Source organism: Tachyglossus aculeatus, chromosome X2, assembly GCF_015852505.1.
Source record: "Tachyglossus aculeatus isolate mTacAcu1 chromosome X2, mTacAcu1.pri, whole genome shotgun sequence".
In the NCBI taxonomy this organism is placed as follows: domain Eukaryota; kingdom Metazoa; phylum Chordata; class Mammalia; order Monotremata; family Tachyglossidae; genus Tachyglossus; species Tachyglossus aculeatus.
In genome coordinates, this window is record NC_052100.1 from 29378826 (window position 1) to 29390275 (window position 11450).

At 51.6% G+C, this 11450-nt stretch overlaps 1 protein-coding gene across 1 annotated transcript; it reads left to right on the forward strand.

Moving 5' to 3' along the window:
• Positions 1-2669: 2669 nt before the first annotated feature.
• NRSN1 (neurensin 1) lies at positions 2670-10613 on the forward strand. The gene is made up of 4 exons (XM_038771561.1): positions 2670-2779; positions 5027-5108; positions 6291-6488; positions 9144-10613. Exons 3-4 carry the CDS (start codon positions 6300-6302, stop codon positions 9540-9542), a joined length of 588 nt encoding a protein of 195 aa, XP_038627489.1. The 5' UTR covers positions 2670-2779; positions 5027-5108; positions 6291-6299; the 3' UTR covers positions 9543-10613.
• The last annotated feature ends 837 nt before the right edge of the window (positions 10614-11450 follow it).

Genomic DNA, 11450 nt, shown 5'->3' on the forward strand with positions numbered 1-11450 from the left:
ATTGAATGAATGAATATTGTCCAACTTGATTTGCTTGATTCCACCCCAGCATTTAGTACAGTGCCTGGCACATAGTAAATGCTTAGTAAATACCATTGTTATTATTATTAGTCCCAGCTATGCCGCTGGCCTACTGTATGATTTCAGACGTCACGCACTGTGCCTTGGTTTCCTCCTCTGTTAAATGAAAAGGAGATAACTGTTCATTGCTTGTATCCAGCTCCAGTGGCATTTGTTAAGTGCTTACTACGTGCAAAACACTGTTCTAAGCACTGGGGGGATACAAGGTGATCAGGTTGTCCCATGCGGGGCTCACAGTCTTAATCCCCATTTTACAGATGAGGTAACTGAGGCCCGGAGAAGTTAAGTGACTTGCCCAAAGTCACACAGCTGACAATTGGTGGAGCTGGGATTTGAACCCATGACCTCTGACTCCAAAACCCGGGCTCTTTCCACTGAGCCACACTGCTGCTAAGCTTAGTACAGCTCCTGGCACATCATAATAATAATAATAATGATGATGGCATTTATTAAGTGCTTACTATGTGCAAAGCACTGTTCTAAACAATTAAGCGCTTACTATGTGCAAAGCACTGTTCTAAGCACTGATAGTAAGCATTTAAATTTCACAATTGTTATTATTATGCTCTGAGACTCTGAGTAAGCTCATTGTGGGCAGGGAATGTGTCCGTCTATCGTTATAGTGTCCTCTCCCAAGCTCTTAGCACAATGCTCTGCACACAGTAAGCGCTCAATAAATACGATTGCATGAATGTTTCCCACCTGGTTGGTGGTTTGGAGGGCCTGGTGTCATCTATGGGTCTCGTTGGCCTTGCGCTCCCCCTGGGCGAGGTTGGCCCTAAGCAAAGACCCCAAAAGAAACGTGCAAAGGGGGTCAACCAAAATGGGTTGGCCCTCCCCCGCCTGGAAATGAGGGAGGGGACCCCAGCGAGCTCCAGGGCTTGAGAAGCAGCGTGGCTCAGTGGAAAGAGCCCGGGCTTGGGAGCCAGAGGTCATGGGTTCGAATCCCGGCTCTGCCATATGTCTGCTGTGTGACCTTTGGCAAGTCACTTAACTTCTCTGAGACTGTGACCTCATCTGTAAAATGGGGATGAAGACTGTGAGCCCCACGTGGGGCAACCTGATCACCTTGTATCCCCCCCCCCAGCGCTTAGGACAGTGCTTTGCACATAGTAAGTGCTTAACAAATGCCATCATCATTATTATTATTATTATTATGAGAACAGGGCTTGGCACATAGTACGCGCTTAACAAATGCCATCATTATTATTATTATTATGAGAACAGGGCTTGGCACATAGTAAGTGCTTAACAAATGCCATCATCATCATTATTATTATTATTATGAGAACAGGGCTTGGCACATAGTAAGCGCTTAACAAATGCCATCATTATTATTATTATTACTATGAGAACAGGGCTTGGCACATAGTAAGCGCTGAACAAATGCCATCATTATTATGATTATGATTATTATTATTATTATTATTATCAGAACAGGGCTTGGCACATAGTAAGCACTTAACAAATGCCATTATTATTATTATTATTATGAGAACAGGGCTTGGCACATAGTAAGCGCTTAACAAATGCCATCATTATTATTATTATTATGAGAACAGGGCTTGGCACATAGTAAGCGCTTAACAAATGCCATCATTATTATTATTATGAGAACAGGGCTTGGCACATAGTAAGCGTTTAACAAATGCCATCATTATTATTATTATTATTATGAGAACAGGGCTTGGCACATAGTAAGCGCTTAACAAATGCCATCATCATTATTATTATTATTATTATGAGAACAGGGCTTGGCACATAGTAAGCGCTTAAATGCCATTATTATTATTATTATGAGAACAGGGCTTGGCACATAGTAAGTGCTTAACAAATGCCATCATTATTATTATTATTATTATTATTATTATTATTATGAGAACAGGGCTTGGCACATAGTAAGTGCTTAACAAATGCCATTATTATTATTATTATTATTATTATTATTATTATTATGAGAACAGGGCTTGGCACATAGTAAGTGCTTAACAAATGCCATCATTATTATTATTATTATTATCATTATGAGAACAGGGCTTGGCACATAGTAAGCGCTTAACAAAAGCCATCATTATTATTATTATTATTATTATTATTATTATTATTATTATCATTATGAGAACAGGGCTTGGCACATAGTAAGCGCTGAACAAATGCCATCATTATTCTCATTTCCCCAGGCCCCTGAAAGTGCGCCATGGAGAGGCAGCTGCGCCCAGGGGCTGAACGAGGCCCTGGTGAAAAGCAACAGGGTCCCCAGGGGCTCGGTGAATCCCCCTCCCCAAAACCCCCCACCCCCAATCAACCCCAGCGCTCTGCACATAGTAAGCGCTCAATAAATCCGACTGAATGAATGAATGAATGAATGAGCCCCGGTCCTTCATCCCCATCCTCCACATCTGCATCAGTGATGCTCTCCAGGCTGAGCCACCGTCTCCAAGGCGCAGAGGGGGTCGGGGGGGGATGGGGGGTCCAAAGGGGGGTGGGGGGGGGGAGAGGGGGGGAGGGGGCTCCTGGGGGAGCTGGTGGCCAGTGCGCAAGCGCGGGGAGACCAGAACCCCGGTGTCCCCGGGCGCCCAGGCTGGCACAGCGCACAGAGGAGGAGGAGGAGGAGGAGGATGGCGATGGGCTCCCGGCGAGAGATCTGCGGCTGAGCCGGCCGCATTTGCTCGGCGGGGCGAGGGGACCGGACAGTCAGGTAGCCGGGGGGCCTGTGGACCCCTGGGTCCCGCTGGCCTCTGCATGCTTGGGCTCTGGGGGTTTTTTCCCGGCTCAAAGCCCCCTGCCCCCCCGCCCGTCTCCATCCCCATCCCCATCCCCATCCCTTCTCCAGCCGGGTACCAGGAGGGGAGGAGGCAGCCCCCAGCCCTGAGCCCAACTGGCCTCGCTTCTGGGGAAGAAGGGGAAAGGGGGGAAGAAGGGGAAAGGGGGGAGGAAGGCCTGGGCGGAGCGGGAGGGCTCCCCGGAGGAGGCGAGGCAGGCCGGGGCCCACCTCGCCCCCCATTTCTCCTCCAGGCGCGGGCCACAGTCGGTGGGGAGGTGGGATGGAGGGGGGATGGGGGCGTCTCCCCCTGGCTCTGGGACGGGGTGGAGGGGGGGTCCGGCTCCCGGAGAGGGGCTTGGCTCCATAGTAAGCGCCCACCAAATAGCATCATTATCATCCTCATCACAGAGAAGCAGCAAGGCGTAGTGGGCAGAGCCCGGGCGTCAGAAGGGCGTGGGTTCTCATCCCGGCCCTGCCGCCGGGCTGCTGGGTGACCTTGGGCGAGTCCCTTCACTTCTCTGGGCCTCGGTTCCCTCATCTGGAAAATGGGGCACGTGGGACAGCCCGATGACCTTGTATCCCCCCCCAGCGCTTAGAGCAGTGCTTGGCACATAGTAAGCGTTTAACAAGCGCCGCTATTATTATTATTCTCTTGGCCTCGGTTCCCTCATCTGTAAAATGGGGCTTACTACGGTCAGCCTTATGTGGGACAGGGACTGTGTCCAATCTGATTACTTTGTATCCACCCCAGCGCTTAGAACAGTGCCTTAAGCGCTTAACAAATGCTAATATTATTATTATTATGATGATGATGGTCAGGGGCTGGTTTCAGTGCCACGTAGAGGACCAGGATGGACGACCTAGCCCAGGGCAAGGACAGAGGGGTGGACGCCACCCTTCACTGACCCTCGCCTCTCCAGCCCAGAGAGGCAGAATTAGCCACAAACACAACTACATGCCAACTGGCTCACTGAGGCAACGGACACGTACAGATGGGTGGTCAGACACACACTCACAAGAGACGGGTGGATGCGTTCACTCAAGGACACATCACAAACAGAAAGACTCACGGACAGGATGACACGGAGACAAGCAGCGAAAGACGCGCGTGCATCAGGCGGACGGATGCGGACACGTACACGCAGAGGAACAGACACAGAACGAGTACACACAGATACACAAACAGGCAGACACAGATAGGTGGACCACAGACGCACACAGATTTAGGCAGAAATTCAAGGATACATCAGAAATAAGCGAGCACAGAGCAAAGAAGCCACCGGCATCCAGTTTCCCTTTTCCCATTATCCCCCCACCCCCAAGAAGGGTACTATTCAATTGTATTTATTGAGCGTTTACAGTAGGCAGAGCACTGTACTAAGCGCTTGGGAGAGCACAATCAATAGCCCTCCTCACCCAGGGGCAAGGACAGGAGCAGGTGACTGACAAGACAGTGGTTTTAGCTCAGCCCCTGGGGAATCGAGGTACAGTGGCTTGACTTCTTCCCTCGCCCACCCCTCCGAGCATCCTCAGAGGTTTTGGCAGATGGCTGACGAAACCAGACTCTTCAGGCAGAAAAACTCCATCCTCAGGGTCACCTTGAATCTGGCCCACCAGACGGACGGCCCCGGACCCCAGAATTGGAGCCCGGGGGGAGCCCGCCACTTGGAAGCTGAGGAGGCTTTGAAATCCAATCTGCCCAAGCGTCCGTTCAGCCTGGCAGATGGGAGGATGTCAAACGTGCCCAGAAGGAGAGGAGAAAGGCACCGCGTTCCCTCTCTGGTCCCGGTCCCAGGGCTAGCGGTGGCCTTGGAAACCGTCTAGCCGGGAGGGAAATTCAGCAAATCCCAAAGAGCGATGCCCGGGAACATCTCCCTCTTCATTCCCTGAACTAGCAAAGAAAGAAGGATTCCCCCGAATAAGACGTACAGCAGAACTCACTTAATCGGGCCAACAATATTCACCAGGGAGAAAAGACTGTTGTCTTAAGGAATTGGGTGGGCAATGCTAAAGTGGAAAGTAATAAGGCTTAGGGCCCACTGTTTTCAGGGTGTGCACAATCACCCATCGCTATTCTGTAATTTTCCCCAATCCCCCGCCCCGGGAAGATGGACCAGGGGTATTTTGGTTACTGGGGTCATTTGATCCGGATGATGGAGGACCAAGACTACTTTTCCATAGGCAAAGATTGGAAAGATGAACCCTTAGGTGAGACAAGCCAAAGCGTAAACACCTGGAGGAAGAGAGGAAGCAGACTTTGAAGGTAAGAATCTATCACCTTGTTCTGCCTGTTCCCCTTGTCCTGTGGAGATGGTTTGGGAGCCCAAGTAACAGTGAATCGATACCGCTTCTTCAATTCCTCCTAGCTCTTCTTCCCCTGAAATTCAGGTGTCGCATGATAAGAATAGTTCCTCAAACTGTTCGCTGCGTAGTTTTCTTAGAGGGGACTTGTGCTGATTTTTCTGGGGACTTTTTTTATGCACCTAATGGATAGGTGGTAGATCCTCTGATCCACGGGAATTTTAAAAGATGGAAATAGATTCGGAAAGACGTGAAGCTGTAAACAAACCCATTCCTGGATCAGCCTCACGAGCCATTTGGCTCAGGGCTCTGTCTCCATCTGTTTGTTTATTTGGATCCTACCACCTTCACGTTTGGGGTTGGGGGGACCCCCTCATTCTGTGCAGTGGGATTTGATGGACAACAATTGTGTTCGCCTTGTCCTTTAAGATGTTGTCAACTTTAAGCATGTCCCTCTCACCCCTTCACCTCTGGAAGAATCCCAACTCTTTCCATCCTTCCTCACAAAGAAATTTCTCCATCCCTCTGATTATCCTGGTTTTCCTTCTCCGTCCCTTTGCTAGCTCAATTCAAAAGACGCGGATGCTTAGACTATGGCTAGTACTACTCTGGACTCTGAGTTCATCTCTAGACTGTAAGTTCGTTGCGGGCAGGGAATCTGCCGACTGTCGTGTGCTACTCTCCCAAGCGCTTAGTACAGTGCTCTGCTCATAGTAAGTGCTCAATCAGTACCATGGAGGATGTTGATGAGTGATAATGCTGTGGGGTGCTTTACGGGGCACCTGCTGGGTGTGGGATGCTATACTGGCCACCTACTGCGCGAAGGGCACTTGACTACTGGGCACCTACTGTATTGGGTGCGTGGGAGAGTACCACTGAGTTGGCCTGCCCTCAAGGATATTATAATCTAGCTTTCTAGACTGGGAGCCCACTGTGGGGTAGGGACCGTCTCTATATGTTGCCAACTTGTACTTCCCAAGCGCTTAGTACAGTGCTCTGCACCCAGTAAGCGCTCAATAAATACGATTGAATGAATAATCGGGCGCCTGTACAGCCGTAAGAGCCGCTGGGCATGGGGCAAGCTCCGAGGCATTCAGAGGGGTGCCCACCTGAGGACTGACCCTTGTGACCTCTCCGGTTACAGAAGAGGAAGATGAGTTCGTGCGCCAACCCGTGCGGGCCCAAGCCCGGCCCGAGCGGGCCCGAGGGAAGCTACCCGCGCTACGGGGTCCGGTCCTACCTGCACCAGTTCTACGAGGACTGCACGGCGTCCATCTGGGAGCCCGAGGACGACTTCCAGATCCAGCCGTCGCCCAACCGGTGGAACTCCGCTCTGTGGAAGGTCAAGGCCGGGAGAGAGAGGCCGTGTCTCGCGGCCGGGGGAGGCCTCCTTCCGTCTTCCCAGAAGTAGCCTGACGGGACCAGGGCAGCCACTGCGGAGTTGCCCGAGACCAGCCGGGGGTCTGGGGGGGTCGGAGGGAACAGAAAATTAGGGGGAGAGCGGGGCAGAAGCACCCCGCGTCAGCCCCTGGGCCCTTGGCAGTCGCAAAACCAGCGTGGCCAGTGGTTAGAGTACGGACCTGGATTCTAATCCCGGCGCCACCACTTGTCAGCTGGGTGACTTTGGGCAAGTCACTTAACTTCTCTGTGCCTCAGTTACCTCATCTGTAAAATGGGGATTGACTGTGAGCCCCACAGGGGACAACCCGATCACCTTGTATCCCCCCAGCTCATAGAACAGCGCTTCACACATAGTAAGTGCTTAACAAATGCCATAATTACCCAACTTGTACTTCCCAAGCGCTTAGTACAGTGTTCTGCACACAGAAAGCGCTCAATAAATACGATTGAATGAATGAATGAATGACTTTGGGCAAGTCACTTCACTGGGCCTCAGTTATCTGTTATAATAATATTAATGGCATTTATTAAGCACTTACTGTGTGCAAAGCACTGTTCTAAGCGCTGGGGTAGATACAAGGTAATCAAGTTGTCCCACGTGGGGCTCACAGACTTAATCCCCATTTTCCAGATGAGATAACTGAGGCCCAGAGAAGTGAAGTGGCTTGCCCAAAGTCACACAGCTGACAAGTGGCAGAGCCAGGATTTGAACCCATGACCTCTGACTCCAAAGCCCGGGCTCTTTCCGCTGAGCCACGCTGCTTCTCTTCTTCGCTGCTTCTATTTAAACGAGGGTGAAGACTGCGAGCCCCATGAGGGAGAGGGACTGTGTCCAACCCAATTAGCTTGTATTTACCCCCGTGCTTAGTACAGTGCTGGGCACGTATTAAGCGCTTAACAAATACCATTCAAAAAAAACAACTTGGAGTTAACCCTATGATGCTCGATGTGACCAGTACCAGGGGTCCATCACTGCCTTTACAGCCCCAAATGCACTCACAAGTGAAGGTCACCATCAGCGGTGTTTTGGGGAGTAAGAAAGACTTGTATTGGAGAAGCAGCGTGGCTCAGTGGAAAGAGCCTGGGCTTTGGAGTCAGAGGTCATGGGTTCAAATCTCTGCTCTGCCAATTGCCAGTTCTGTGACTTTGGGCAAGTTACTTCACTTCTCTGTGCCTCAGTTACCTCATCTGTCAAATGGGAATTAAGACTGTGAGCACCCCGAGGGGACAACCTGCTCACCTTGTAACTTCCCCGGGGCTTAGAACAGTGCTTGGCACATAGTAAGTGCTTAATTCATTCATTCCTTCAATCATATTTATTGAGCGCTTACTGTGTGCAGAGCACTCTACTAAGTGCTTGGGAAGTACAAATTGGCAACATATAGAGATGGTCCCTACCCAACAATGGGCTCACAGTCTAGAAGAGGGAGATAGACAACAAACCAAAACATATTAACAAAATAAAATAAATAGAATAGTAAATATGTACAAGTAAAATAGAGTAATAAATCTGTACAAGCATATATACAGGTGCTGTGGGGAGGGGAAGGAGGTAGGGCGGAGGGGAGGGGGAGAGAAAGGAGAGGGAAGGCCTTCTGGAGAAGGTGAGCTCTCAGTAGGGCTTTGAAGGGAGGAAGGGAGCTTAATAAATGCTATCATTATTATTATTATTATTATTGGAAGATCCTGACAGTGAAATTCACCGGTGGGTGTGAGTGAGGCTGATAAACCCAGTGGGGGACACCTAGTTCCGATCCCACAGGGCACCCTCACAAAGGCCGCCCTCCGTTCATTCATTCATTCAATCGTATTTATTGAGCGCTTACTGTGTGCAGAGGTCTGTACTAAGCGCTTGGGAAGTCCTAGTCGGCAACATATAGAGATGGTCCCTACCCAACAGTGGGCTCACAGTCTAGAAGGGGGAGTTGCGCAGATGCAGCCGTTACTTGCTGATCCTGATGCCATTTCTGCTCTTGCCCACTGGCTCCTTCTGCAACCCCAGCTCTTTGCGAGTGGGGTGACCACAAGAACAACTGCCTCAGCTTTTAGCTGCCTATTTAATATATGCCTGAGTCTTGTCCTCATTCAATCATATTTATTGAGTGTTTACTGTGTGCAGAGCACTGTACTAAGCGCTTGGGAAGTACAAGTCCTCCACCTCCAAGGCACCGCATTCAATCATCCCAGCTCAGAGGCTGGCCAGCAAATGGCTGTTGGGTGATTGTCTCTTCCCAGCTCCTCTCACCCATCCCCAAGATGAGGGGATTGCTAGGACTTTTCCAGGTGTTGCCAATCAACTGGAGCACTTTCCCACTCCGCCCAAGGCCATTGATGGGATTCACCTGCTCCCAATTACCCACTCCACCCAAGCCCATTGATTGGATTCACCTGCTCCCAATTACCCACTCCACCAGGTGATTCTCCTCCCAATACAGTCCCTCAGGCCCAGAGAATCAGCTGAATCAGTGGTTTCTGTTTGCCCCAAAAGGCGGCCAAGGGTGGAGGGGAGAAGGGGAGGGAGAGGAACGTCAACCCCTCTAGCCGCCGCCCGTGGGGGAGAATCCGCCCGTCTCCATCCTCCATCATCTCTCCGCAGGTCGGACTCATCTCCGGGATGGTCTTCATGGCCACCGGTCTGACGGTCCTCGCCGTGGGCTTCCTCGTGCCCGCCAAGATCGAGGCCTTCGGCGAAGCGGACTTCGTGGTGGTGGACCCGCAGGCGATCCAGTTCAATGGGGCCCTGGACGCCTGCAAGCTGGCGGGAGCCATCCTGTTCTGCCTGGGCGGGTCGGCCATGGCCGCGGGCCTCCTCACGTCCGCCTTCGCCAAGAACTACTCCAAAGAAGAAAAGTTCCTTCAGCAGAAGTTCAAGGAGAGAATAGCAGACGTTAAAGCGCACGGCCAGCCCGCCACCAGGGCTCCGGGCCCGGGGGAGGCCAAGATCCCTGTCACTTTGTCCAAAGTCCAAAACGTCCAGCCTTCCTCCGAGACCTGACATTCCTCCCTCTCCCCCCCGTCCCGCCGACACCCGGGCATCAGTCAAGCGTGGAAGGTCCCCTTCCCCTCCATAATGAGGATCGGGTTATTGGGGCACCAGGGGAGGAGGCAGGGCGGGAAGGGGGGCTGACAGGGAGCCAGAACCCTTTGGCTGGATCGGCTCTAACCTGTTAGCAAGAAAAAGTAGTGGGCTCACGTTGCCCCCCACCCTGTGCGTCTTGCTGTGCTGATGTGGAATCCCCCTCCGAAGCCAACGCTGAGGCACAGTGATCCCTCGCCCTCCTCTGAGTATCTGGGGATCGTGGTGAAGGGAAAGGAAGAGATCCTCAAGCTCTCCTCTGATCCCAGAAACCGGGCACAGTCTCCTCTCTTCCTGCCCTCCTCCCCATCTTTCCTGCTTGGTAACGTTTCCAACGTCAGTCCTATTATGAGATAGTGTCGTGTGCCTCCATGGAAAAACCGATCTCCTTAATCAGTTCCAGGCCTCTGCCTCGTCACTATATCCTGGGGCTCTTCCTCTAACCCCCGCCCCACCTGGTCCCCCCCGACTTTTCACGCAAGATTTCTGAAATTCAAAGTCAAGAGTCTTAAAATGAAGCATTTCCACTACGGCTCCGAGCGCGTCTCCTTCCACGCGCTTCCTGTTTCCGCTCACTTCCTATTTTCTGTCCTCCTCCATTACGACGGGCTGCCCGGTAGAGTTTGTTGTGTCCCGGTCACTTCAAAGCCCCAGATTGCTGTTTTAAATGAGATTTATTGACCCAAAACCAGCCTTCTAGAAACCAACCCGCTCCCAACTAAAGACGCTTCGGTACTACTTCTGTGATATTTTTGTAGATCGCCGAGAAAGCCCTGCCCTTCGGCTGAGAGAGGATTTCTTTCCCAGTGATGGATCTTATTCCCCTCCAGAGCCGTTGTCTCATCTCTCTGCACTTTAAATTAATCTGTGGGTTTGAATTAGGCTGCTAAAAGGAAGGTGCAAGGTCTCGTCTTCTCCCCAAATCCGGGCCCTACCCCCACGTGGGGGTCTGTCTATTTTTTTGATGGAATAAAGAGAGTCGAGTCGAAAGCCAGTGGTGCTGTCCTTCTTTGAGACCCCTCCCCTGGAGCGTGTGATCTTGTGGGCCGTCTTTTTAGATTCAGGGGAAATGCAAGGATGGCTGATTAGAGTCTCCCCACGGGTCCTGCTTGCTTTCCCCGGATCATCTCCAAATTAGCGGATCGCCACGAGACGGGCCCGAGAGCCTGCGATTTCCAGATCTTTGGGGGAGAACTCCCCGGGGGAGGCTAAGATTCCCGGCCCGCTCCTCCGCCATCCCTCTGCGACTGTGAGCCTACTGTTGGGTAGGGACCGTCTTTATACGTTGCCAATTTGTACTTCCCAAGCGCTTAGTACAGTGCTCTGCACATAGTAAGTGCTCAATAAATACGATTGATCGATTGATTGATTTATACGTTGCCAACTTGTACTTCTCAAGTGCTTAGTACAGTGCTCTGCCCACAGTAAGTGCTCAATAAATACGATTGATTGATCCCTCAGCGTGAATTCCTCCTTGACCCCTGTGCCAATTTAGCCAGAATGCCCGCCCTCCTCACATCCGACAGACAACCCTCCTCAACTTCCAAATCTTATTGAAGGCACATCTCTTCCTGGAGGACTTCCCGGATTACGCCCTCTTCCTTCATCTCCCTTCTGCATCGCCCCGACTTGCCCCCTTTATCTGGGGAGAAGCCGCGTGGCTCAGTGGAAAGGGCCCGGGCTTGGGAGTCAGAGGTCGCGGGTTCTAATCCCGGCTCCTCCACTGGTCAGCTGTGTGACTTTGGGCAAGTCACTTTGCTTCTCTGGGCCTCAGTTTCCTCATCTGTAAAATGGGGAGGAAGACTGTGAGCCCCACGTGGGACAACC

Excerpts from the sequence above, each read along its gene's own strand:
- NRSN1 (XM_038771561.1), top strand. The coding sequence starts at position 6,300 with ATGAGTTCGTGCGCCAACCCGTGCGGGCCCAAGCCCGGCCCGAGCGGG. Across the intron at positions 6,489-9,143 it reads GGAACTCCGCTCTGTGGAAG|GTCGGACTCATCTCCGGGAT; the intron begins GTCAAGGCCGGG and ends ATCTCTCCGCAG.